Here is a 24482-nt window from a genome sequence, read left to right on the forward strand (position 1 = left end):
GTTGCTTCTTATGGGAAGCAGTCTTAATATCATGGAATATGCTTAGCTTTGCAGTAGTTGTTGCTATATCTAGCATAATTTCACTGAAGAGCTACAAATGCTTCAGATGCTTATCCAAGGATTTTATAGAAAAAGATATGGGTGACAAGCAGAAGTGTGTTACATAGTTCTAACACAACTCTTTCTTATAATGTGTCATCAGTGTTTGGACACATGAATTAATAAACATAGCTGTGCACACACATTCATGCAAGTAAACTGTGTCACACCGTCGGTCATTTCTTGCAGTCTTTTCCTGTTGATGATTGTGGTGGAAGAGAAAGGGACAGTATTATTATGTCTCAAAGAAAAAGTAGTATTTTAAAGAACATTTTGGGTAGCAAATTTATGTCTGAAATTTTCTAAACTTCATATAATGAATTCCTTCATAATTTGTGTGTAGATATAGATATGTATTATTACTGTGTGAATGTTCTTAGATTCCAAAATTTCCATTTGTACTACATTTGGCAGCATCCATATACCATCATTTGATAGGTATGTGACACATGATTATATCTGTGTATGTGTTCTCATTTTTAATAGCGTACATATTGTTTGTAAATAAAAATACAAATTACTAGTAAGCTCTGTCACTATTCAGATCCAATTTAATGCAGAAGCTACAGGATACTTATCTTCCCCTCATAATCTTTTGTTGGATGTTAAATAAAGAGTATATTGAAGTTGTTGAAAATTTGCAACAGTAAATGTGTCATCTCTTTGTCTCTCCTCTCCCTCTCCTTCTCCCTCCCTTTTTTTTTGTCCATACAGGAAATTATGCTGGTAGGGGCACTGTTGGAATGGTGGCACGTTTTGTTCCTCCTCATCTCAATAACAAATCCTGCAGAGTGACATCCCTATGTTATAGTGAAGATGGACAAGAGATCCTTGTTAGTTACTCTTCGGATTACATATACTTGTTTGATCCCAAGGATGACACAGCACGAGAACTTAAATTTCCTTCTGCTGAAGAGAGACGGGAAGAGGCAAGTGATTAGGATGACCTGTTTTCATGGGGTCTGGGGGTGTTTTTCGTCATGGCACACTTTGTATTTCCCTTTAAATTAATCTTATATTCGTTTTGCTCTTCACAGATGAAGATGTGACAGGTAGATTGTGTTACAAAATTTGCATGTTTACAATATATTTATTTATATATTTACAGTACTTTGTCATTCTGATTTTCTTTCTTGTCTGGTTTCCTTCTCCTAAAGATAAGTCTATCTGTGTGAACCTCAGGTTATAAGACCAGCAAAGGTGGCAGGTCACTCTGAGGAGTATTCTCTGTTATTTTCCGTGACACCAGAAGCATGTTTCTTGAAATAAATACTCTTTGCTAAAAGTTGTCATATAATGACAGAGATGTGGGTGTACAGAATGTTCAGGTTCAGGAGGTAAGCCACTGCCACTGAACAGTATTAAAAAAAGGCCTGTTACTAGCAATGACCATCCTGTATGTACTGGGCCACTAGGACAAATAATGTTGATCAGAAGGAGGTGTATATTCATAGGACTGAGGAATAATGTCCATTTGAATTACACCATTACCTCACTGGGGCAGGAGAAAGCAAAGAGGAACCCAGAAAACTGTGGTATATGAATCGTTCTGCACTTCTCCCTTTTTTTCTGTGTAATGTTAATCTGATGTGAAGTAATTTAGTGGAGAATTGACTGCTTGGTTACTATAGAGACAAGATTGTGACCACCTGTTAATAACACATCCTATACATTCTTTTATTTTGTAGGCACAGAATATATTCTGTAATCTCTTCTTGCTGAATGATTTCCCTTAAATGCTATTTTCACCCTGTCTGAGTAAGAAGAAATGTAAAGCTTTCTTCCTGAATCTGCTGGCTCCTGAAAGTTAACACTTTAATGTGCCTTCACCACAGGGATTTTGCATTTAATTTAAAATTTTCAGCACAACTGTTCACCTTTTTTTCTCTCTCTTTTTTTCTTTTTCTTTTTTAAGCCAGAAACATCCAACCAATACACTTGATTTCAGGCTCTGAGCTGCCTTTCTGAATGTTCAAAGCACTAGCTGTTTCTCTTCAAGTCGCAGAAAGTAATACTACTTATGTAGTACTTGTTTTATAATTCTTGCTGCAAAAAACTCTGTTATAAAAAACCACCACAGGTTAAAAATAAGTTGAGGTTTATTTTCAAAATATGTCTTTTGTCAGTGTCTAGTTGTTTTTTTCCTTTTGTTTAATATCACATCCATATTGCATTAAACTGAAGCTTCATTTTTGACATGAAGAGACTTTGTTATTGTTCTCTTTGGAAAGCCTCAATTAACATAGTGAAGTTAATATTGCATAAAGGAAAAGCTGTGCTAGCTTTGAGAGTCATTAGGTTACACTGTTGAATTTCCGTGTAGCTGAAACTCATGAATATTATTAATACAGTGTTGTACAGCTGATGTTACATATTTTGTGATGGATACAAATTTATGTAACTTAAGAAAATGGAGATGCTGCACTTATATTTAGACTTCAAATTCTGTACTGTCCAACATAAATAACTTTGTAATACCTTTCTTGTTCTTACCCCTCCTCTTGCCACCCTCCACCTTTTTTCTTATAGTTACGGCAACCTCCTGTTAAACGCTTGCGGCTAAGAGGGGACTGGTCAGATACCGGACCAAGAGCAAGGCCCGAGAGTGAACGAGAAAGAGATGGTAAAGTGTTTGCAGTTAGAGGAAAGGGTGTTACCTCTGCTTGTGTGTTTTGTTTTGGTTGGGTTTTTGTTGTTTTACATTTTGTTTGGCTTGGGTTTATTTTTCAGTTCTTCTCAAATATTCCTGAAATATGTAATGCTTTGGATTAAACTGTCCATATTTTAAGATTCAGACAGGTCTTAAGATTTTATTTATTTATTTATTTATTTATTTATTTATTTAGTATTTAACACAGAACTGGTATTCTGCAGTGATATTTTTTAAAATGTCAAAGTTGAAAATATTCTTACCAGAAAAATTATGTTGCTTCAGTTAGGCTGATTTAAATCAAGGGGAGCTTACTTTATTGGTTGTGTAGTAAGACAAATGCATATTTCTCCTTTTGTAGTTAAGACTCATGCAATCTAAGTTACAAATGAAATGCTCTGTAAAGTTACATTAAGAGTCTGAAGTTTAAAGCAATAGGATTCTAGTATCATTCACTTTTTAATAAAATACATGCTATAACTAAATTTTTATGATTATCATTTAACGTTTGTAATATAGTGCTCAATTCCTTGAGGTTTCAGTAACTAGAACATTTCCAAAGCTATGCTTTAGTGTAAGAAAATGAGATACCAAAGCAGGGCAGAGGATGCTTTGTCACTTATCTTCCTCTTCATCTGTGTTTCTGTTTAAATCTAACATTGTATTTGTTCTAGTTCCCTTTTCTGCCTACCATTTTCCTTTCTAGATTTTCTGTGTTGGTTTTCTCATCTTCCTGATTCACCAAACTAGAAGCGTCTAGGTGTATCAGACTAATGGTCCATGTAGAGTAGGTTTCTATATCTGACACATACAGTAGGAGATGCTGTCTGGGGAGAGAACAGGAGCCTGTTGTCATATCTTAGTCTCTTGTCTTTGTTGTTCCCCCAGTATTCAAAGTTACTGGATTAGAAACCTTAGAGGGTATATTCCTACCTGTTCCAGCATGTGCGTATGGTTCTATTGCCTGTGAGTTTCTGTAATCCTTTTTTGAACCTGTTGTTAATATTTCCAATGGCAGAAAAATCCAGAGTTCACCCACTGTATAAAGGCTTTCTTTTAAACTGCTCTCTTTAATTTCATAATTTCTTCATGTGCCTTCGTATCCTAATGTCACAGGATTTGATTAACAGTTTTACATTCTGCTTACCCTTTCATTCCAGACACTGTATTTGTATATTTCCTCGTATTAGGGACATTTCAGCTATTATTTTTGTTGCAGGTTCTTCCCGTCAAAAGTAGTGGTGGCTTTGCCTTTGCACGAAGTTGCTTTTGTTAATTTTTATTTCTTTTTTTTTTTTTTTAATTCTTCACCCAAGGTTTCCAGATGCAGAGACTCAGATGTCTGATTCTTAGGAAAATAATCAAGCTATACAGGAATAGGAACAGCTTGAGCTGGGTGCCTCTGAGGAGGGAGCCAGAACAAAAAAATTCCCAGGGCTTTGTACCCTTACTTGCTCTGCACCTGACCATCACAAACTGTTCACATGCCTTGCACATGTCTTGGTCCAATGGTGAATTTTGGTCTGGGATCTCCTCACTCATTGTTCGATTCTTTTGTGTTCTTGAGGCCAGCTGTAAATTACTTCTTACCTCTCCCAGTTTGTTTCTCCTTGCTAACAGATGCAACTCCTTTATCTTCCAGTTTACACTGGCCTTTGTTTACTTTGTAACTAAGTTGCTTTGTAACTAAGCACAGGTTGTAAATTAAGTTCAGCTTTATCTAGTTGGGAGTTAGCTGCTTGCAGCATAAAGCTCCAGGCACTTCAGCTTCCTATGCTAAGTGACTGCTCAATGCTAAACAAAACTACCCAGTCAAAAAAACTTGGTTAAAGGAATTCATCTAAATAAACTTTATCTAAATTATTTCTCAGCTAAATATCTTCAGTGTCCTTCTTAGCTATCATTTCCCCATTGTATCAAATAAATCTGCTGGGGAAAAGGACTCCTCTAGTATAGACATTGTCTAGATTTTTATTTTCTCAAAGCAAAGCTTCAGTATCTTCACTGTGTGTTATTTGATACAACTCTGTAGTGACTGTGAGATAATAGCTTTATTGCATTAGTTAGGCATGTGGTGCTGACGAGTGACTTACTTTTCTGTTCATTGTCCTCTCTTCCCATCATTAGCTACCTTTTGTCTGTTTTCTTCAGCTGTTGCATTTCATTTTTGTGTGTTTCAAGCTTACAAGGTCTGAGCTGCTCTGTGTGGGGTACAGGAAGGGAATGAAGGATCCCAGGGAAGGGTCAGAGACTTGCAGTGTGGAAATGAGGATAGACAAGGGCATTGGGGTCAGATTGAGAGGCATTGTTTGGGGCACGTGATGGTGGTGTGTTCCCCTTCCCTTTTCAATTCCCAGTAATGTCTTTTAAACTCAAGCAAATAATCTAAAAGCAAGGTCTAGTGAAGATTATATGCAGTCCTAAAAGATAATAAGTTGTGCTGGATATTTGTTTAGTCTTTCAGCTTATATAACACCTATGTGGATGGCAGCACTGATCTTTGAGAGGCATGTTCTCATGGTACATGTTCTTCCCAAATATGCTTCAGAATCTTTTCAGCTTTCATATGCAGGGGTTGTGGTTTTTTTTTTTGTTGTTGTTGGGTTTTTTTGCACATTGGTATTTTGATAAGTAATTGTACTTCACAGGGACCCTATTTCCTAAGGTCTTCAATCTCAAAACTTTTCCAAAAGGTCCTTAAACACCATGTACTTCCAAAGTGGTTGGGGGGGGCAGCAGAAGCTCTTACTTCAGTAAGAGTGGAATGGTCCAGTCCAGAGGAATGGACTTCTACTGGAAAAGGCCAGTGTGTTACAAACAACCTCAAACCAAATAACCTCCGCCAAAGCACCACATTTCACAGAATACAAAAAGCACTGAAAGATTCAAATATTCTACTTCATCCCTTTACAAATGGAATTTTTCCTATAGTCTGTCTTGGAACAAATTTTGTTTCATATGTAATAAAATATAAAATAAAATGAGAATAAAATGTTTTATGTTGTAAGTCTGTCAAAGATTTTGCTGCTTGAGAGTCTTTTGAAATCTTAAGATTAGATCCAAAAGGTGAAAATGAAAAGCCCTAAAAGAACACTGCTATTGTATTAAATTGTGCTTATGAGGAAAATCCTAAGTCATGAGGAAGTCTTTTGGAAATATTAAAAACCTACCAATTTTATGTTAGTCTTTTTTTGCTCTTTCATTGTTTAATGATAAAAGTGGTTATTTTGTAATTAGCTGGAAAAAGCATAAAAATCTAGGCTTTCTTATTTAACCACCATTTAAAACTGAATGACATAAATTTCACAATGTCATGTGTACAAGAGCTCCAGATAATTGTATGCCAGAAAAGGAGGAAGGATGATTGATTTTTATGTGGTGCTTTATTCAGCTGCCAATTCTTGCTGGACTGTTTTGATGGAAAAGGGGTATGATTCAGGGAGTTATAAGTTGCAGTATAGGGCTTTTTTTTTAGTGGAAGAAAAGGGGGAAAGTGAACATTTTTGTAGACTTGTAGATGAAACTTTTGTATTACTTGTTTTACAGGGGAGCAAAGTCCTAATGTCTCTCTAATGCAGAGGATGTCAGACATGCTGTCAAGATGGTTTGAAGAAGCTAGTGAAGTTGCACAAAGCAATCGAGGAAGAGGACGATCACGGTCCAGAGGTGATATCCTTCTTTTCAAGAATAATAATTTCAACAGAAAATATGCCTACACTGGATGTACAGGCCATGAGTATCAGCCTCTCTGAGGTGTAAACTAAAAAAAATTATAGTGTACTCTGAAGAACCGAGCACACTTGTTTGCCATATGAATAGTAATGCAAAGGGATCTTTAGAGGTGGAGTAAGTTTACCTTTGGGCTCTTTATTTTCTTGGTTTCTTTTAATTTTATTTTTAATCAAAGGTGGGACTAATCGGACAGATGCTCCTGCTACTAATAACGTGCCACCTACTACAGAATCAGAAACTGCAATGGAATTAGATGGTGCTGAGCCACTTCCATCATCTTCTTCTTCTACAATGTCAGCCCAAGCTCCTTCAACATCATCTTCAACAGAAAGTCCCCCTTCAACTTCATTATTGTCCTCTCCTGATAATGAACAAAGGCCTTCTTTAGGGGCCTCAGCTCAACCTGTGCTCCATCAGTCTGGTGAGAAGAAATCTATCTTGTAATTGTTTATGGAAAATGCTTTCAGTGAGAAGCAATTTTATTTTAGGATATTTTGGGTAATTGATCTCAATTTGTTTTCTTCCTTCCACATACTTAATGAGTCCAGGTATTTTATAATTACCAGGTGACTGCAGCTCTGTGGTTTAAAGAAAGAGCACAACCTCCAACTGTATACATTTGTTTGAAGAGAGAATCCCAAAGGAGATAACCAATATTGTCTTTTAAAGTAGAAATAAAAAAATATTGCATGATTTTTCTAAACTTACTGTTCTTGTCATGGAGTATAAGTAACATCATGGCTTCTTCATGGCTGTAGCAGCATCAGTGCAATGAATGGTAGAACCTATGCCTGTTGTAATCAGAAGGAAAAAGTAGAGAATGTCTCCTTCAGTACTAATCTACATCTTCAGAGTAAGCAATGGTATTTTTTGGCTTCCCAAAAGTGTCTGGATAGACAGGGATCACCTTGCATGATATTCCGTTATTGTTTAATAAATTGTTAATTTTTAAGTTTGTGTATCTTGAAGAAACTCACCTCGGTTTAATACAGACTTACATTCTTATTGTGGGGAAAAAGAAGAAAGTAGATTCCCCTGTTAATGTCAGAAACTTATTTGGGTAGTAAAAGACAGCCTTATGCTTTGACTTGTCCTTTTCCATCTCTATTCAGTAAAAGATGCCATGCCCTTTAGAGTTAAGTATTTGCACAAGAGTTTACTTTTACTTTTTTAAAAATGACTTTCTAGCCCTCACAGTTGAGGTGGAAAGGCTCATGCAATCTAAAAAGCCTACAGGTTTAGACCTGATTATTTAAAAATCCAGTGGTGTTTTCATACATTTGCCTTTTGTCTTGTAGCAGTTCTGTTGGGGCGGGGGGGAGGGTGTGAATAAAAAATAATCAAGGTCTTTGTCATTGGAAAAGTCCCTAAATTGGATGTTGTGGAGTAAAGGAGAGATAGAGATTTCCCAAGGAGATTTGCTACATTCAGTATACTGTGGCTGCTGCAGCCAAAATCTTTGGGACAGGTGAGAAATAATTAGATATCTGGTATCTGAAAGACAGGGAAGATAAAAACATCAGATGAAATTCCTTTGATGTATCATTCTCACCCTTTTAAACCTAAACAAGTATCAGACTAAGGCAAGAAGAAATATACAGTGAGCAGAAGCGTTTTAAGAAATGTATGCTGACCAGAAAAAGTGTTTTGTTCTTTGTCTCTGAGTCTGTCTGAATTTCTAAGTAAAAGTTTATTCTGCTAGCATGAAGTTGAAATTGTCATTTCTTAATCCTATTCTTCTCTAATCGCATTTCCTCTTTCCCTGTGTTACTGTGGACTTAAGACTTTTCATATATTCAGTTTCAAAGGGGGAAAGGGTTAATGGTGGTTGTTCTGGTGACAGTAGATAGTTTCTAATTTACTGTATAATGTTTGATAGGTTCTTTGAGTACACCTAAACAGGGTGTCAGATTAGCCACTGATTCTTAAAAAAAAACCACCCAGAGTCACTATAGCACACACCCCAACCCCACAGAAATAAAGCAAAACTTTATCTGGTATTCTTTATTGCCATATGCAGAATTTATTGTTAGGATCACGCATCATCTTTAAATTGTCTACAGGATTCCTGCAGGAGTAAACTTAATGCAAACTTACATGTTTGCTCAGCTAGTAAGCACCTTATCCAGTTTATGTCGCTTTTAAAACACATTACTACCAGGCAAGTTTTGGGTAACATGAGCAAGTTCAGGGAGAGGGGAAATTCCTGGGCAGAGGGAGCAGGTCATGGCAGAGCTGTACAAGTGGGTTTATGAATGGGTAGGTTTGAATGTGGATTTCCATTTTGGAATATTTGTATACTTATGTAACCCATGACAGTGCTCAGTTCTGAGATCTTATTTACTCTCAGACTCACACATAGTCTATAAAGGTGAAAATACTGCTGGCTGCATCAAGAGCAGAGTTACATCAGTTTGTTTAGAGCTGAATAAAATGTTTTTTGAATGGCGGATAGGGAAACTGATAATAGGAATGGTAATTTAAATACAGTGGGGTTGAGTAGGAAGACTGCATAAAGCTATGTTGCAAAAGATGGATGAATGGGGAAGCATTCTGGGAAACAGAAGAAAGAAAGCAAGAGGCCTTCAGCCATCATTTTGCATGAAATGATGGTAGATACAAATTTGAATATTGTAGGAAAGACTTAGGAAATGAAGAACATGCTTTTGGATGATTACTTGTTTAGAATCGGAGCATGAATTCGTAGTACAGAATGGAACAGACTTACAGACAGCTTTCCATAAATCATTTCTACAGATTTCTGTACTGAACGCAGGTGCTGGTGGTAATTCTGTCTTTGAAGTAGCAATATCTTTGCATATGTATTATCATTCATATATATTGTTGGCATAGTGTGCCAGAACAATATGCCATGTGGTGAGCGTGTGATCTTCTGCATCTGAATTGCTTCATCTCTCAATGTTTTGAAAAACTACATGTTCAAAATAGTACAAAAATGGTTCAGTGCTGTAGCTTGTTGGGATAAGTCTATCAGAATTTATATTCTAGAAGAATAAAATTGAAAATATGCGTAATTTGCAAATAATCAACAAGATCAGTGCAAAATTGCAGTAGCCTGTTTTTGTCAGTATGTTTGAAGTATGTTTTTTTTTAATAATTTTTAATAATTTTTTTAATAATTTTTAATAATTTTTTTTTATGTCAGTATTTTTTTTTTTAATAATGAGACAACAATTGTTGGAGATTTTCATGTTTGTCACTAGGGAAAAAAATTAAATTCATTTTCTTACACAGCTTGGCCCATTCAGTGGAAACCATTAATTCATATTTTACATCAATTTTAAGATGGTGTAGTTTCAAATCACAAATAAATATCCGATACAACAAACTGTATAATACTCCCCCCCAGTAATATTCCAGATACACATTGGTAACATTGGGGGAAGGTGGGGGTGAATGGAGATGGGGCACATGACATGGACAGAGGGGCAATTGACTAATTAGGACAAAGCTTAATCTTTATATGTGTTCTGATATAAAGTAACTTTGCTTTTAAATTTTGAATGGGGAAGTGGCAATAGCTGTTTTTTTTTCCTCTATTTCTATTCCTCTGTTTGCTGACAAAAATAAACATTTGCTTAGAGATTCTGAACTGTTAAAAGTTGTTGTTATTGAACATATTCAGGATAGTAGTTATTTCTTTACATTTTGAATTGCAATTCCTTTTACATCTTAAATTGTAACTGTCTCTGCACTGAGTGGAACTGAATCAGCAGCAAGTACCGAAAACTGCAATTTCAGACGTTATTGAAATTTCCTTAAAAGCATTTTCTACACTGTTTAAATTTCTAAGTTCCCTAAATATTCATGGCACATGAAAATTATTCATAGCAAATGTCTTTGATGCCATATTCCTTTTAGGAAGTATATCTTTTTCCTTCTTGCTAAACCTCATCAGCCATAAACTGGCAGGGTCAATTTCCCAGATGTGGTATTAGATTAAGGACATTAGAGCTTGTGACTGTTTGATATTAACCGATGTTTGCCATTGGTTTTTGAATTATTGGATTCTGTCTTTGGGTTTATTTCTCTTTATACAAGAAGATTGAAAATTTGTTTGCTTCACTGCAAGAATAAGGGTTATGGAATATTTGTAAAGGCTTTGCTTAGATTAAAGTTTATATGCCAATGTAATGCTCTCTAGTATTTTAACATTTCATAGTGCTGGTATTTTTTTCTTTACAGATTTCCTCATACATACAGAATACTCCAGAGTGCCCTTGATAGAAATACTTTGAGGATAGGCCTAGGCTAGCAGTTCAAAACAGGGCTAGCTAGAGCATTTGATGTGAATATTTGAGTCTGAATTAGCTTCTCTATACTACTATATTATAGATGAGAGTAGTTCAGTAGTGGTTCAGGTCAGTGTTGTGCTCCAGCCATTACTGACACAGTCTGTGTTGTTTAAAGAGAAGCACTTGCTATACAACATTTGTGTAAGTGGCAGAAACCTTCAAAGAGCAATGAAAGAATAATAATTGCTTGGACATCTACTTTCAGAGCAGTTAGCAAAAAAACCTGTTAATCAAACAGTATTTGGACTGGTACATGCCAAAAAGGGATAACTGACAAATTAATAAAGATAAAATGGTGAAAACAGTGAAGTCTTTAAAGATGGAACTGAAACAATAGTCTGTTAAGAAAATTATACTAAATTGTTTGTGATCCAATATGTTACTTTCTCTGTGCAACTGCTTAACAGTGTTTCCAGACTTTGAATTCTCACCCACTGGGAATATTGTCTAAAATAAAAAATGTGTTCATAGTAAAGTGTATTTTTGGGTTAGGTGCTGTTCTGACACCAATTTCTATATCCCAGTTTACTTTTTTCACTGGGTATTGTTGTGGTTTTCTGCTTTTTTATTTTTATTAATCAAAATTGTATTGACATGCATACACTCACACACACAGAGAAAGCTGTTGCATTTGTTTTAAAAACTTATCTGTAGACCAGAGTTGCATAATTTTATGCCACAGTTATTCTCATTTGTTATGTGTGTAGAAACATGAAAATGAGTGCTTCTGTTGTTTGCTTTATTTTGAATCACTTGGGATCTATCTATTTTTGTTAAATAATTCTGTTAAATGGTTTAAGTGTTGGAGATGGGGAGGGAGAGGTATGAATCCTGAACTTTTTAATCCTGTGACTTACGCATTTAGGAACAGGAAAACAATTTCAATATTTTGTTTTATAATTTCTGGTTGTTTCTGTTGCTTCTCTCTTTGGTCAGTCCCCCCACCTTTCTCCCTGTTCTGTATATTGTATGTTCAATGCTTCTTTCTTTTACATGCCTTTTTTTTTTTTTTTCCCTTCCTCTCCCCCCTTCCTGTTTGTCAGAGTTAATGGGACCCGAGTTAGCTATAATCCGTAGGGGTCTGCAGCGACTGAGGCTTAAGAAGGCAGAACAACAGAGACAGCAAGAGCTAGCTGAGGGTTCAGCTCCACAGTCATCCTCTTCTGATCAGGGCTCCTCACAGGACCCTCAGACATCAGGTTGTCATTTGTCAAGGTTTCTAAAGCAGCTAACATAGTTATAGTTCGTGATGCTGTTTGCTGAGATGCTTCTCTTCCAGAACAAGACAGTTAATGCATTTGCTGCTTTTCTTACCTTGCATGTGGTGGTGTTTAACATCACATGGTTAAGGAGAGAGTCATATTGACAGTTTGCATCTACCTAGCATGTTTGGATTATATAGCTAAATGATACTATACAGAGAAAGTTTCCTGAGTGCATGGCATCAGGTATATGCAATGTTTTTTAGAGCAGTTGAGCAAGAAATTGCTGTTTCCTGATTAAAGTTATTACACACTTGAAATTGCGCTTTGGTGTTAACTGTATCTGATAGCAACATTTAAGATTTGGCTTGGGTTTAGCAGATGTTCTAAATCAGGATAACAATTCAGTAAAACAGAATTTTGGCACTCTTAAATGGCTTTACAGTTAAGTATAGTGAACATACTCTTAGCAAGCCGAAGTCTCCAGATGTGCTCTTCTCTTTTGAAAAGAGTAACTTTTCTTTTCTCCATCCCTTTCTCTTACTGACATTAGAAATTACTACAAGAAAGTCTTGGAGATGTTTATAACAAAAAGAGACATATTTGTGAAAGTTAGGGTAGAAGCATGCATATGAATAAAGAGGTAAACCCCAAAGCATAAACTTGAAGTGAACTTTGTCACGGCACCATGTAAAGATGAGTGAGCTACATGCTTTGTGAAATATCAGCGTATTTTGTGTTGAGAAATAATGTCCAGCAATGTTTCTTCTATACATAAATTCTGTGACAGTTGAGCTGTGGCTAAATTGCTTACAAGGATCGTGTCATACATTCACAGCTTAACTTGCTATGGTTCAATCTATTCATTCATCTGGAGCCTTGCAGAACAGTTTGATGAAAGAGTGGCTAGTGCTGTAATTACAGTATGAAGTTACCAAGTTTTGAATAACTTCCTACACAAGCAAATTCTACAATGACTTTTCAGAATGTTTGAAAACCAGTAAATCCTTGGAGGGTTTTGTGCTTATCCTAGGAAAGGCAGCCGTATCCTGTAGGAAAAGCAAAACAACTTATGATTTCTGCACTCTGGACATGGAAATATTATTTGTATTCACTCATTTCTTTATATGCAAATGATTTGGTTTGTTCCTTTTCTGAGCTCCCAAGGCTCATTTTTTGAATATATGTATCTAACCCAGAGCTGTGAAATTTTGATCTCTTGCTTCTCCATAGAGGCAACTGTTTTCCAGCCCTGTGCTAAGTTGGTGTTTTTAGAAATGTGGTACAAGGAAGAAATTCTTAGGGGTTTTTTGTTTGTTTGTTTTGTTTGCTTTTTAATAATAAATTCCCATACAGAGACAATATCTGTTTTTCTTTTTTTTTTTTTCCCATCCTGCAGGGTTTGTCTTTTCTCTGTGTTGAGGCAGATGTTTAGTTTTCAAGTACATACTAGTTGTGAATTTTCAAACAAAAATTATACCCCAAAATGTGTCTGCCGCTATGTGAAATGGCATCAGTGCCTCTGGACCAGGGCTGCAAGTTCTCAATCCCTGCTTTGGTAAAACTTGTATGATTTATACTTGCAATTTTGGGGGGAATTCAGTGTGAGACTAAGGCCATTTATTCTGACCTGTATTTCATTCTTAATTCTTATCTTTGCAGTCACAGAAGCTCAGTTATAGTTTTGGACACAGGCTGGAGAAAAAAAATACTTCAGCCACGTAAGAAATTACAAGCAGAGTATGTCAAGAGCTGAAAGATTTTACAGGTTTAATAGAAAATTAGTCTGTATGGTAGTTTTTCTGTCTCCTAGTCTAAGGACTTTTAATAGTTACATGAGGATTTGTAAGCTGTTTCTGTAATTGTTAATCATCACTATTTAGAAAAATATGGTCAAAAGTTTGTTCTTGAATGTAAAAGTGCATTAGCTGAGAATGATTCACAGTGGGCTTATGTGACTGATGAAAAAGATATTTCATACTCATGTGACAAAAAGAGTTTGTTTTAGTGAATACCTCTTAAGTATTGTGTAAATTTGGTTGAATTTTAGAAGCAGTATATGCTGTATGTATCAGGTCTCATAGTCTTCAAGCCTTTTCTTAGATATTGAACAGATTCAGCTTTTTGTGTCTTAGACAATTTAATTAGGGGACTATGGTAAGGTTTTGTTTGGCTTATTTTTATTATATACTTTCTGCAACAAAGCCTAGTTTTGACTTATATATATTTTTGTGGCATTTCGTAACATTCAGCTCACAGGCAGTATAAAACAACAACTGTTATATGCAAACTACAATTAAGGTGAAACTTTTCAACTATTATCATTGCTGCTCTGCCCAGTGCTGATATGCTGTATGTGCATCACAATTACTTACATCACTCTTCTTTTTGAGAACTTCAAGTGAATTGAATGCAATTTGAGAAGTTACAGAAACATGAACCACCTGATCTTGAAGTGGAAAATAAAACTGAATCAGTATTATAGATCGGTGTGCATCAGGTGTTTCTGTAGCAGTCAGTGTGCATAATCTTGCCCACAAAAACATGAAGTAATGTGAACCTTTATTCTTTGAGGAAAAATTAATTTGATGTAGATTGCATTTATTGTGGAATAAAGATACATACATGTGCATGCTAGTATATTGCAGAACCTGTCATGCACATTGGCCTAGCTACACAGTCAGTGTCTTTCAGTGGAACAAATTGGACCTTAATGTCTGTCTTAAAACTTTCTGCAAAGAACAAGGGAATTATTGCATTTCTTATTACTAGATTCTTTTCATTATTTGGAAACACCCAGATGCAAAAATTTGTCTATTTGAAGTCCAGAATACCTAGCCGAGAGCTCATTTGCTCTGCAAAGCAATTATTCTAGTTATTAAAACAAGTGTTTCATTTCTTAGATTAAGGTCCACTGTATGTACCATGTTTACGACTATAAAACCAGGTCTTATTGCTTCAGACCTGAGTGTCACGCTGGTGCAGGTGTTATATAAGGAGGAAGGTGGATTTTTAACCAAAACAGTAGAGGTGACGTGCTAGCGTTTTGATAAAGTCAGGTGCTTATTGCCCACACTATAGGAAGGTCCCTCAGCATGTAGCTGTTGTTAAAATTATCTTTTATTTTCTGTTTGAGGTTCCCCAAATTTATGAATCTCCAGTTCCCTCTTTAAGTGGTGTTCCAGTTTAGAATGTACTGGTGACTTTACAACCAGTGGTGAGCTGCACTGGGATGTAGACCCAGCCTATGAAGGCTCAGGTAAGAGTTTGGATTTCTGGTGTTGTTTTTTTTTTTTAACTATATGGCACAGTTTTGGTAATACTTTTTTCAAAAGCTTTATCAGAAATGATGAAAGTACTTTTTCAGAATTTTTACAAAACAAAGCCATATATTAAAAAAAGAGGCATTTACCTGAACTTCTTTAGGCTGGTTTCCTGCTCATGTTTATTTCCCTGCCTGAGGTGTGGGGTTCTAAAGTGCAGTGCCACTTCAAGGGGTACTGGTGATCTGTGGCTTCAGGTCACTTGAAAAAGGAAAAACAGTGAGTTTACAGTTTCTACAAACTGAGCTCTTTTCTTAACCATGTTAACTGGAATATGTTGTTTAAAATTTCTCCTATTACAAGTGAAATGCATTCACAAAGGTGTAAGAAGACATCAAAATAATAGTGAAGTGTGGGAAGTTTAAGCTTACATTGGCATGGACTGCTACCTAGAAAATTTTTCATTTTTGCTTACTGTAACTGATCAACATGGTAAAACACACATTTTACTTACTGTTGTATAATGTTAAGTCTTAATAAAATTTAAAAGTGCTGATAAGGGTAGTAAATGTAATTTCTTAAATTTTTAATTAAAGTATGTTAGTTCAGTTGTATTTCTTCTGTTCATCTTGGTCTGAATTAAAGAGCTGATGCAATTAGCTTTTCCAGCCAAGTAAAATGTTTGGCGGCATGATACACTTTTTAAAAAAGGACATATAGGTTTATAGAAAGAATTGAAAGTGTGACTGAGGATCGCTGTCTTCTGCAGTGTTTCTCAGCTTGCTGTCCAAGACCTCCCCTCCCTTTAGCACTTTTGATACAAGTTAATCCCAGTCACAGGCTTCATAACTGTGAGTTACTGATCAAAGCCAGCTGGCCTTTGAGATAGGCATACCAGTTCCTGTACTGAGTCAGCTGGAATACAAGTTGATAATGATGTGGTGCATTTTTACAGTAGCATTTTGCTCCAGTTTACATGCTAAAAAGTGGATTACTACTCCACTGAAAAAAATCGAGTGTAAATACTTCATTTCTAAATTAGAAATTATATGTAAACCACTCTTCAGTTTTGGAAAGCGAAATACATTGTTACAAGTCACAGGATCACATTAGGGTTGGAAGGGACCTCTGGGAGATCATCTAAATCAGCTTTGTCAATTTAGCAGTTTTTATGGCTATACTACATATTAGGTCGTGCTGATGATCCTGGCCCAAACCTGGAAGTGAGCTTCCTGTAGGAGAGAGTGTGTTATTACTTAATTACTTTCATTGTATAGGATTTAAATTTATGTTCAAATTCCTTCAGTGTGCTGTGATGGTGGCAAGTATGACTCAGTTTATAATACAAAATATTGAATCCTTTTAGCTTAGCTTGTATTTGTTTATAACAGAAGATTAACAAATGGAAGCAAGATATGTAGCTTAGCCAGTATCTTTGAAATACTGCATTAATTTATGTACATCAGCTTATTTTGAGATCTTACTTCTGTGTTATCTTGTCTTCAGAGGTGACAAGGGAAATAGACGCACAGAAGATGTTGAACACTGAGCATTTGTCTGTACGCTGAATGCAGTGCTGGTGATAGTTATTAGCTGGTAATGTCCAGTACAAAAAAAATGCACTGACTGCTGGGGGTTTAGTTTTGTTTTGTTGCTGTTTGGGGGGGTTTGGGGTTTGTTTTGGGGTTTTTTGTTTTTTTTTTTTTCCCCCAGTAATTACGATTTTTATAAGACTGGTTTAGTACTGTGATAAACTCATGAAAACATATTCTCATATTCTCAGATGCTACAGAGGTATATCATCTAGGAATGTAGAATTATCAAACAGTCTGTATGATGTTATATCTATAAACAGTCTCATCTCTTTCATTTTATGCTTATAGGTTTACATATTGAGTAATTCATGTTGAAGTACAAATATTCTGAAGTATATGTTTAGCACATTGTTTTAAATACTAGTGTCATTTGGTAGGTAGAGCAAAGGCTTTAGGAGTCATGACTCTTCAGGGTTTTTCCTGACATGTTAGAAATTTGAAGGATGTAGTAAAATCTTTGGTAATGGACAGGCATTTTTATTACTGACATTTCAGCAAGCTTCAAGCTTTTCAGTAACTACCTAAACTAATACATAATGATTTGACACAAGTGGCTTTGCTTCTGTCATGCCTAGAAAGTGCAATATGGCTGGCTGCTCATAAAACAAACCCAAAGCTTCCTTATGTTGCTGCTTTTTATTTATTTTAAACTAACATATGATCATGACATTGCTCTGCAGTTCTCTGCTGCTTGTGTTTTAAGTTGAAATCTCATTTTTGTTTCAGATTCTCCTTCTTCTGTGGTTAACAAACAGCTTGGATCCATGTCACTTGATGAGCAACAGGGTGCGTGTGACAGGAAATGCACTATACCCAGCCATAGTTGATTGCAATGCTTCCTTTTAAAATTGCCTTTCATGATGATAAACAGTGTAAAAATGCTGTTCATCTACATAAAATAGAATTCTATAAGCAGATCTGCTGGAAACTCATAAATTATTTAATTCCCAATATGAGTAACAGAGTAAGGTTAATTATTTTCAAAAGCCATCTTATTGTTAACGCGTTCAATGGAGGTACTGTAAGTGTCTTGTGTACTCTACCGACATTTAGAATATTTTTTTCAAAATGCAAAATAAAATGAATTCTTTAAACAGTCTTTTTTCTGAATGGCTGTTCTTGGATCAAAGTGCAAATATCAAGACTGAAGTCACGTTAAATCACATAATGCCAAATTAATTTATCTTATGCAAGAGATATGTGCAGCTTTGTTATACCTGTATACTGTTTGAGCAAGTCAAGAGCGCCTATTGGTCTTAGGCGCATCTTACCTCTGTAACCCATTGTCTGACATCCCTTATGTTAAGTAAGTATTAGTGTTACTCTGTAGATACCCTATAGGCTGGTAGTAGAAAGAATGCTTGTGAGGTCTCTCACTGTCCATTATTCATCAGTCTTCAAACTGTAAACAGTGAAGTGCGCCACAGGTGACCCTATACCAGCTGAACCAATGTAGTGAATATTTATGCTTGAATAATTGAGTGATAGATGGTAATTTAAAAATAGATTTACATACATTCTGCATTATACTTACTTCCATATCACAGTCTTTGTAGAGATTTAGTAGATCAAATCCCACAAAGGAGCTGGCTGTTTCATCCTGTTTCACATTCTAAACTGGAATGCCACTTTGAAATACCATTTCTGAAAAGTTGTTCAGCAACTCTTGAGATTATGATTTATTTTAAGATGCCAGAACATTGTGGAAAAAAAAATCAAGTTGTGTTTTATATTGACAAAATATATTAATTTTGTGGGATTACGTTTTGTGATGAAACACCCTTAAATATCAGTGTGTAAATTTGCCAATTATACATGGTTTAGTAGTCTACATTGCTCTAATAGCCAAGTATAGCTGGAGAACTTGCTTATAATTAGCGGCCAAGTTATACTCTTTGTTATTAACTCAGAATAAAGCATTATTTGATGAGAGTAGAATAAACAAAAATTAGCACAGAAAGTCTGTATGTTTACTGAAGTTCTTACCACTGCAAAAAAATTGGAAAACTGATAAACTGTTCCATGAAGTTATGAATAAAATAATAACCAGAAGAGTAATTTGCTGTTGGATTTAATGAAGTTGGATTTTTGAAGTTAAACTGCATTAATTTCAATACATATTTGAATGGAAATTTCAGAAAAAGTATAAGTAGCTAATGAAGGAAATAATACCAGTTCTAGTTAATGAAGGAAGTCGTATCAGTTCTTTTTATATATAAGTGCTTCTTATTTCTAATTCCTGTCTTTCCTTAATGTGGTACTGAATCAGCTGTCTTCTGTTGGACCAGTCTCTTTTATTGGTATCTGCATTTTAAGATTGTTTATGGTTTTAAAGATATTTTGATACTTTCCACATGGATATAAATTTATAATACCATTATTGTGACAGTCCAGCAGAAGCTGTAAGTCCTTCCCATCCTGACAAAATTATTTCAAGTGGATTACTGTGCTCTACCTGTTATTTTTATTGTGATTGTAATAACAGAGGGTTGGCTTTTAGATTTGTTGCAGTGCAAAGGCAGTGTTATGACTGTAAGATTATGCCTGAATTATGATTAAAGAGGAAACCTGAAGCCAGAGAGCTAGCTCAGTAACTTTGAAGTTCAAGTGTGTGTGTGCATCCCACACCAGTGTAATGCTTCTTCCTACATACACAGAAGCCATACTGATTACTGATATTTCTAGGTAGCTGCAAGTTAGTATGGGGGTTTGGTAATCCGTTAGGGTACTGTCCATACCATACTGTTCAGTGCCATATTATAGATACTTGATCTGGCTCAGAACAAGCTGGTTTGTCAGCTGTGGCATAGTTCCTCATGAGCAGTACTGTAAGTCCTGGGATCTGTACTGGCATGTTGTGTACTTAGCAAGTAGCTGTACTTAGCTCTGCATCCCAGTCAGATAAACTGGTTGAGTGTTGGTCTGCGTATAGAGCTTTCCAGACCAGTGAGCTCTGCAGGTCCAAGCTCAAGAATTTCAGACCTGTGGTTTGTGCCGTGCACAGCGTGGTCTGTACTGCTGCCTTCTTCAGTGAAGTGCAGTACTGCATCTGATTATTGTAGGAGTCATCAAGTGTATGCCTTGGGCTGTAGATTAGGTTGGTCCATCCAATTATTTGATTTTTGGTCTTCCCTTACTCATTGTGCCTTATACTGACTTGTATCTGTGTGACATTGTTCAGTCATTATTCCTCCCTAGAGAGAAGGATCTCCACCCTCTCCTTCAAGTTCAGCTGCTTCTGATGAATTTTCATGTGCTAAGCCTTCTCAGAGAGTTCCTAATTTCTGAAATACATTGCTTATTTTCTCCTCTTTGGGTCAATTTTTCTTCCCTCAGAAGTAACTCTATCTTGTTTTCACCGAGAACTTAACATTATCTTCAGAATGTACAAAGTTGGTTTTCTTATGATATTATGATTAGTGCTGAATAGGAATTATTTGGGAAGTTTTTTGTGAAAAGCTGTCCATCCCCTTCTTGTGGGTTTGGAAATACACAAGTGCATAGGGCAGCATTTGAGACGTGGGAAATGAGCTTGAAGTTCGTTACAATGTTAGGTTTACAGATTGCATTACACTGTTAAACTGGCTTTATGCACTTACCACTTTGTAGTTAAGAGACCTAATAAGGTTATGAATGAAATTTTGTCTTCAGTTTTAAGGGTGGTAGATTAAAAATACTTTCCTTCTGTATGCACCTAGATAAGAGACTGTTCTTGAGAGTGTCTGTTCTAGAACAGGGTTGCTTATGAAATAAGAATACAAGTTGTTGATAGTATCTTTACTTAGATTTTACAGCCAAACACATTAAAGTCTCAGGGTATTTTTGAGGAATTTCTAATAGAGTTCAGTAAGGCATTGACAGGCTACCACTTTCTCTTGGAACAATTGTCACCTTACTGGAGTTTGCTATCAGATTAATGGTTTTGGCAATAGGTCTCCCTACATCACAGAAGCTGTACAACTTTTCCTCTTCTAATCTTCTTTTTTTTTTTTTTTTATCAATGTGAAGTAGATCTGGCCTGATGGAATGAAACTAGTAGTGAAAGAGGACACTGTTTCATTATGATCTAGTCAGTCTTTGGCAATAGCTCTGTTCTTGAAGACAAGAGTTCAGGACTTCTGGATTTTATGTGATTTCTCTAAAAGATTGTTCAATTTTTTGTGCAAAAAAAAAGCTTACTAGATTTCTTCACGGAGGATTCCATTCAGCTTTCATTAGCAGTATTAATATAAAATGCTCAGCTACACAACTAATTCTGTTGTGGTTGTCAGATTCGTGTCTCATCTGTCTTCTTAAAAGTTTTTTGTTCTTATTAGCATTTGATTTTTGTGCTGTAAAAGCTAGTTAAAAGAAGAAACTGACCCAATCCAAATTTTAGCTCATGTTATTGTAGATTTAAGACAAAGTTATTACACAATATAGTTTAACAGCTATTTCCAGAAATTTGTAAAAATAATTTCTCAGTCCATGTCCTCTTTGCTTCAATTTGCTTACACCAATTCTTCTGACTTTTTGAGTGTGAATAAGTACGAGCAGTCCCCCTACAGTAAGTGTGGAGGACAGTCATGTTAAGATTTTAAGACAGGAAAGCACTGTTAACGATAATATGATCTGAGCTTTATAACACAAGCCTAATAGTCAATTAGCTTTGTTACAGGATAGTGATGTTTAGGTACTCTGGTCAGTAATATTAACTAGTTTTGTGCTGGAGCAAATGTTTCATAGTAGTATCAAGTTACAGTGTAGTCATTGTTTGGTGGCTGTCTTGGACAATTTAGGAAGTTGCTTTTCTTTACCAATCTGGGTTCCCAATTCAAAGGTATGTTTTCTCAGTGCATATTGAAAGAAAGGAAAAGTCAGCTATGTTATTTTTTACTCTTTCAGTGTCCAGCTCCTGACAACTTGTGCAATATGTTGGAGTGATTACTATTTGCTTAGGAAGGGATGCTCAAAGTTTGAACAGAAGTTTATACTAAAAGATGTTCATGGATAGATTGCCAAAAAATAGAGAAAGCGCCTGTTTATTTAAGAAAGAGCATGTAATTTTTTTCCAAAAATATCTGTATGTGCCACTAAAACATTTCCTGACATTTGTTTCTTTTCTTACTCGGTGTATTTCAGGAAATGGAAAAATTGCTTTTGATCAGGGTTTGTTTTTTTTTTTTTTTTTTTTTCCCCCTATTCTTAAATCAAATAGAACCGGAACCTTTATTTTAGAGAGTCTATGATCTTGTCGTTGCATAGAATGAGGCCCATGGCCTGTGTATGATTAGGATCATGGTTTTAATTGGTTAATCCTCATCCACATAAAATTATTTTTTTGTATGGGTTTTTGTGTTTTGGTTTTGTTTTGTTTTGATTTGATTCCTCTTCAGAATATGTAGAAATAAATATTTAAAGTTCTTTGGTGCAGCCAATCACTGTTCTGATCTTCTGAGCAGGCTTCTGCCTGTCAGCAATTTAAAAATATGAGCCTTGATTGTTTGGTTAAATTCTTATGTTCTGTTTCATAAATCCTGTAATTTAATTGTATTTTTTTAAATAAATGTTCTATGGCAGTATCATAGCCATAACTGTTTTAATAATAGCCTTTTTAGTGGGGGAATTAATAGGCTTGTGCTTAAATTAAAAGTTAGATTTTAATTTATGTTTACCAAAGTTGATCTAAAGCTTTTTCTGTATTCTAAGTGCCAGTACTGCAGGTATACTTGTAGTCAAATTTCTGTACTCTATAAATGACAGAAAATATGATACGCTTTTGCCCAAACAGTCCTGAGGTAAAAGGTTCAGCATTCATGACAAGTGAGACTACATAGTCTAATTAGCAGTCATTTGAGTGATGCCTAATACTAAGAAAACTCTCCCAACTGAGTTCTGAGAGAATGGCCCCTCTGTAGTGAGGCTTAACCAGGTGGTACTTTCCATTAACTATTTAGTATTGCCCAAGGTCATCTTCAGTATTAATGGCAACTGTGCCATGCATATAGGTAGGCTGTGATGATCAATTTTATTCGAGGGTGGTGCATGTATAGATGTCATTCAACAGTTCTGTTCTGAAGCAGACCACTGAACATCCTTAAAACTGTATATAGAGCAGATGCTTGGCAGACTTGCAGTGGTTTTCTATTTTATTCACTTCTGTTGCTTTTGGATGTCGTGGATAGTTCATTTTGCAAATACTCCCTTTTTACTTACAGTTGCTATGATATGAAAGGTTTTTTAAACCCAAAGCTCTCAGAACTTGAATTTACAGTGGTTTTATGACAAATAGCTGACAATTTAAAGCAGGTCTAAAGATACTTGTAGTTGACTAGTTTGTAAGAAGGAAAAAAAAAAAAAAGGTGGTAGTGATTTTTCTAGACTGATTGTATCTAGATCTCATAATCTTATATATGTATTTAATGAGAAAATAAGACTGAACACCACTTCCAAAAACACTTGTATTCTTAATATACTTGATAGAAAAGGGATCTGCTGATAAAGGATAATATTGTGTGTAAAAATATCTATCTGCAATTTTATTTACCTGCATGTTGAAGGACAGCATCTTCTTTGTTTGCTCTTATAAATACAAATCATTTCAGACCATTTTTAAAGCATTGCGAATTTAATGTGTTTACTCTGAGACTTTTTAACTTTTTGCTTGGGCTGTAAGAGCTCTTAAATTGATATGCTACATGTTACTACCACATTTGGCCTTTGTTAAGATAATTAAATGAATCTTCAGAATTATAACAGCTTTATTTATATTACTGATTGCAATCCAAACTTTATCAACCCCATATTTACAGAGAGTGATCAGCCACGGACAGGAGCAGGTGAACCGGTTTTAAGTTTGCACTATAGTACAGAAGGAACAACTACAAGCACAATAAAGCTGGACTTCACTGATGAGTGGTAAGAAGTTAATTTTGGTTCTGATTGGTTATTTATCATCACATATTACTAACAGTTGTCTAGCCTAGATACAGATATTTTTCCGTATTGTGTATCTATATTTGTAGGTGTATATAGACAATTTGAAATGGCTTTAGTTATTAACACATTCAGAACATAAAGGACATACTTTAACATTAAATCTTTATGCAAAAGGGTGGCTTTTTTTGGTGATACTTTGAATCTTTTTAATTTGAAACATGGTATCTTCATCATACCCTGGCATAAAATCAGTGTTCACTATCTTAGTAGGGTAGTACAGTGATGGAAAGGTGGTTCTGGGGCTAACTGGCCTGACTGACTTGGTTTTATATCAAAGTCTATGACTAGAGCATCTCAGGATCTCACAAAACAAACACAGTCTTTCTTTTCTCTTATTTCTATTTCTTTGCTTATGTTTTCAAAATTATTGTACAAGATAGTAGGTAGAAATTCTTGCTGCATTTGTTACATGGCTGGAGGAAAAAACAAACAAAACCACAAAAAACAACCAAAACCACCACATTTAGTTGTTTTAAAGTTCTGTGACCGTAGACGTAAAACATACACCTTGCCCATAGCAGTTTGGAAGCTTTAAACAGGGCTCTGTGTGTTTTCACATCTGAAATACTACGACAGTTATGTTCAACCAATAAATCAGACTGTATTTCTATTTAGAGACCAAATCAAGCTTTGACAGAATTTTACAA

The 24482-nt window shown here is 35.5% G+C and overlaps 1 protein-coding gene across 6 annotated transcripts in view; it reads left to right on the top strand.

The window, feature by feature from the left end:
• Positions 1–24482, top strand: part of DCAF6 (DDB1 and CUL4 associated factor 6) — a 92069-nt gene that overhangs the window by 37508 nt on the left and 30079 nt on the right. For 2 of the 6 annotated variants that reach the window (XM_061355062.1, XM_061355063.1), the window contains exons 7-13: positions 814–1028; positions 2629–2722; positions 6296–6415; positions 6657–6902; positions 11841–11996; positions 17584–17643; positions 23649–23754. In XM_061355062.1, coding sequence (XP_061211046.1) covers positions 814–1028; positions 2629–2722; positions 6296–6415; positions 6657–6902; positions 11841–11996; positions 17584–17643; positions 23649–23754 — 997 coding nt within the window. The remainder of the gene's footprint in view (positions 1–813; positions 1029–2628; positions 2723–6295; positions 6416–6656; positions 6903–11840; positions 11997–17583; positions 17644–23648; positions 23755–24482) is intronic. The other 4 variants (XM_061355066.1, XM_061355068.1, XM_061355064.1 and 1 more) reach the window with 3 other exon arrangements.

The sequence above is a fragment of the Neopsephotus bourkii genome, unplaced genomic scaffold (genome assembly GCF_033783945.1).
Source record: "Neopsephotus bourkii isolate Nb327-2 ecotype Australia unplaced genomic scaffold, CSIRO-AGI_Nbou_v1 NB_771, whole genome shotgun sequence".
Taxonomy (NCBI): Eukaryota; Metazoa; Chordata; class Aves; order Psittaciformes; family Psittacidae; genus Neopsephotus; species Neopsephotus bourkii.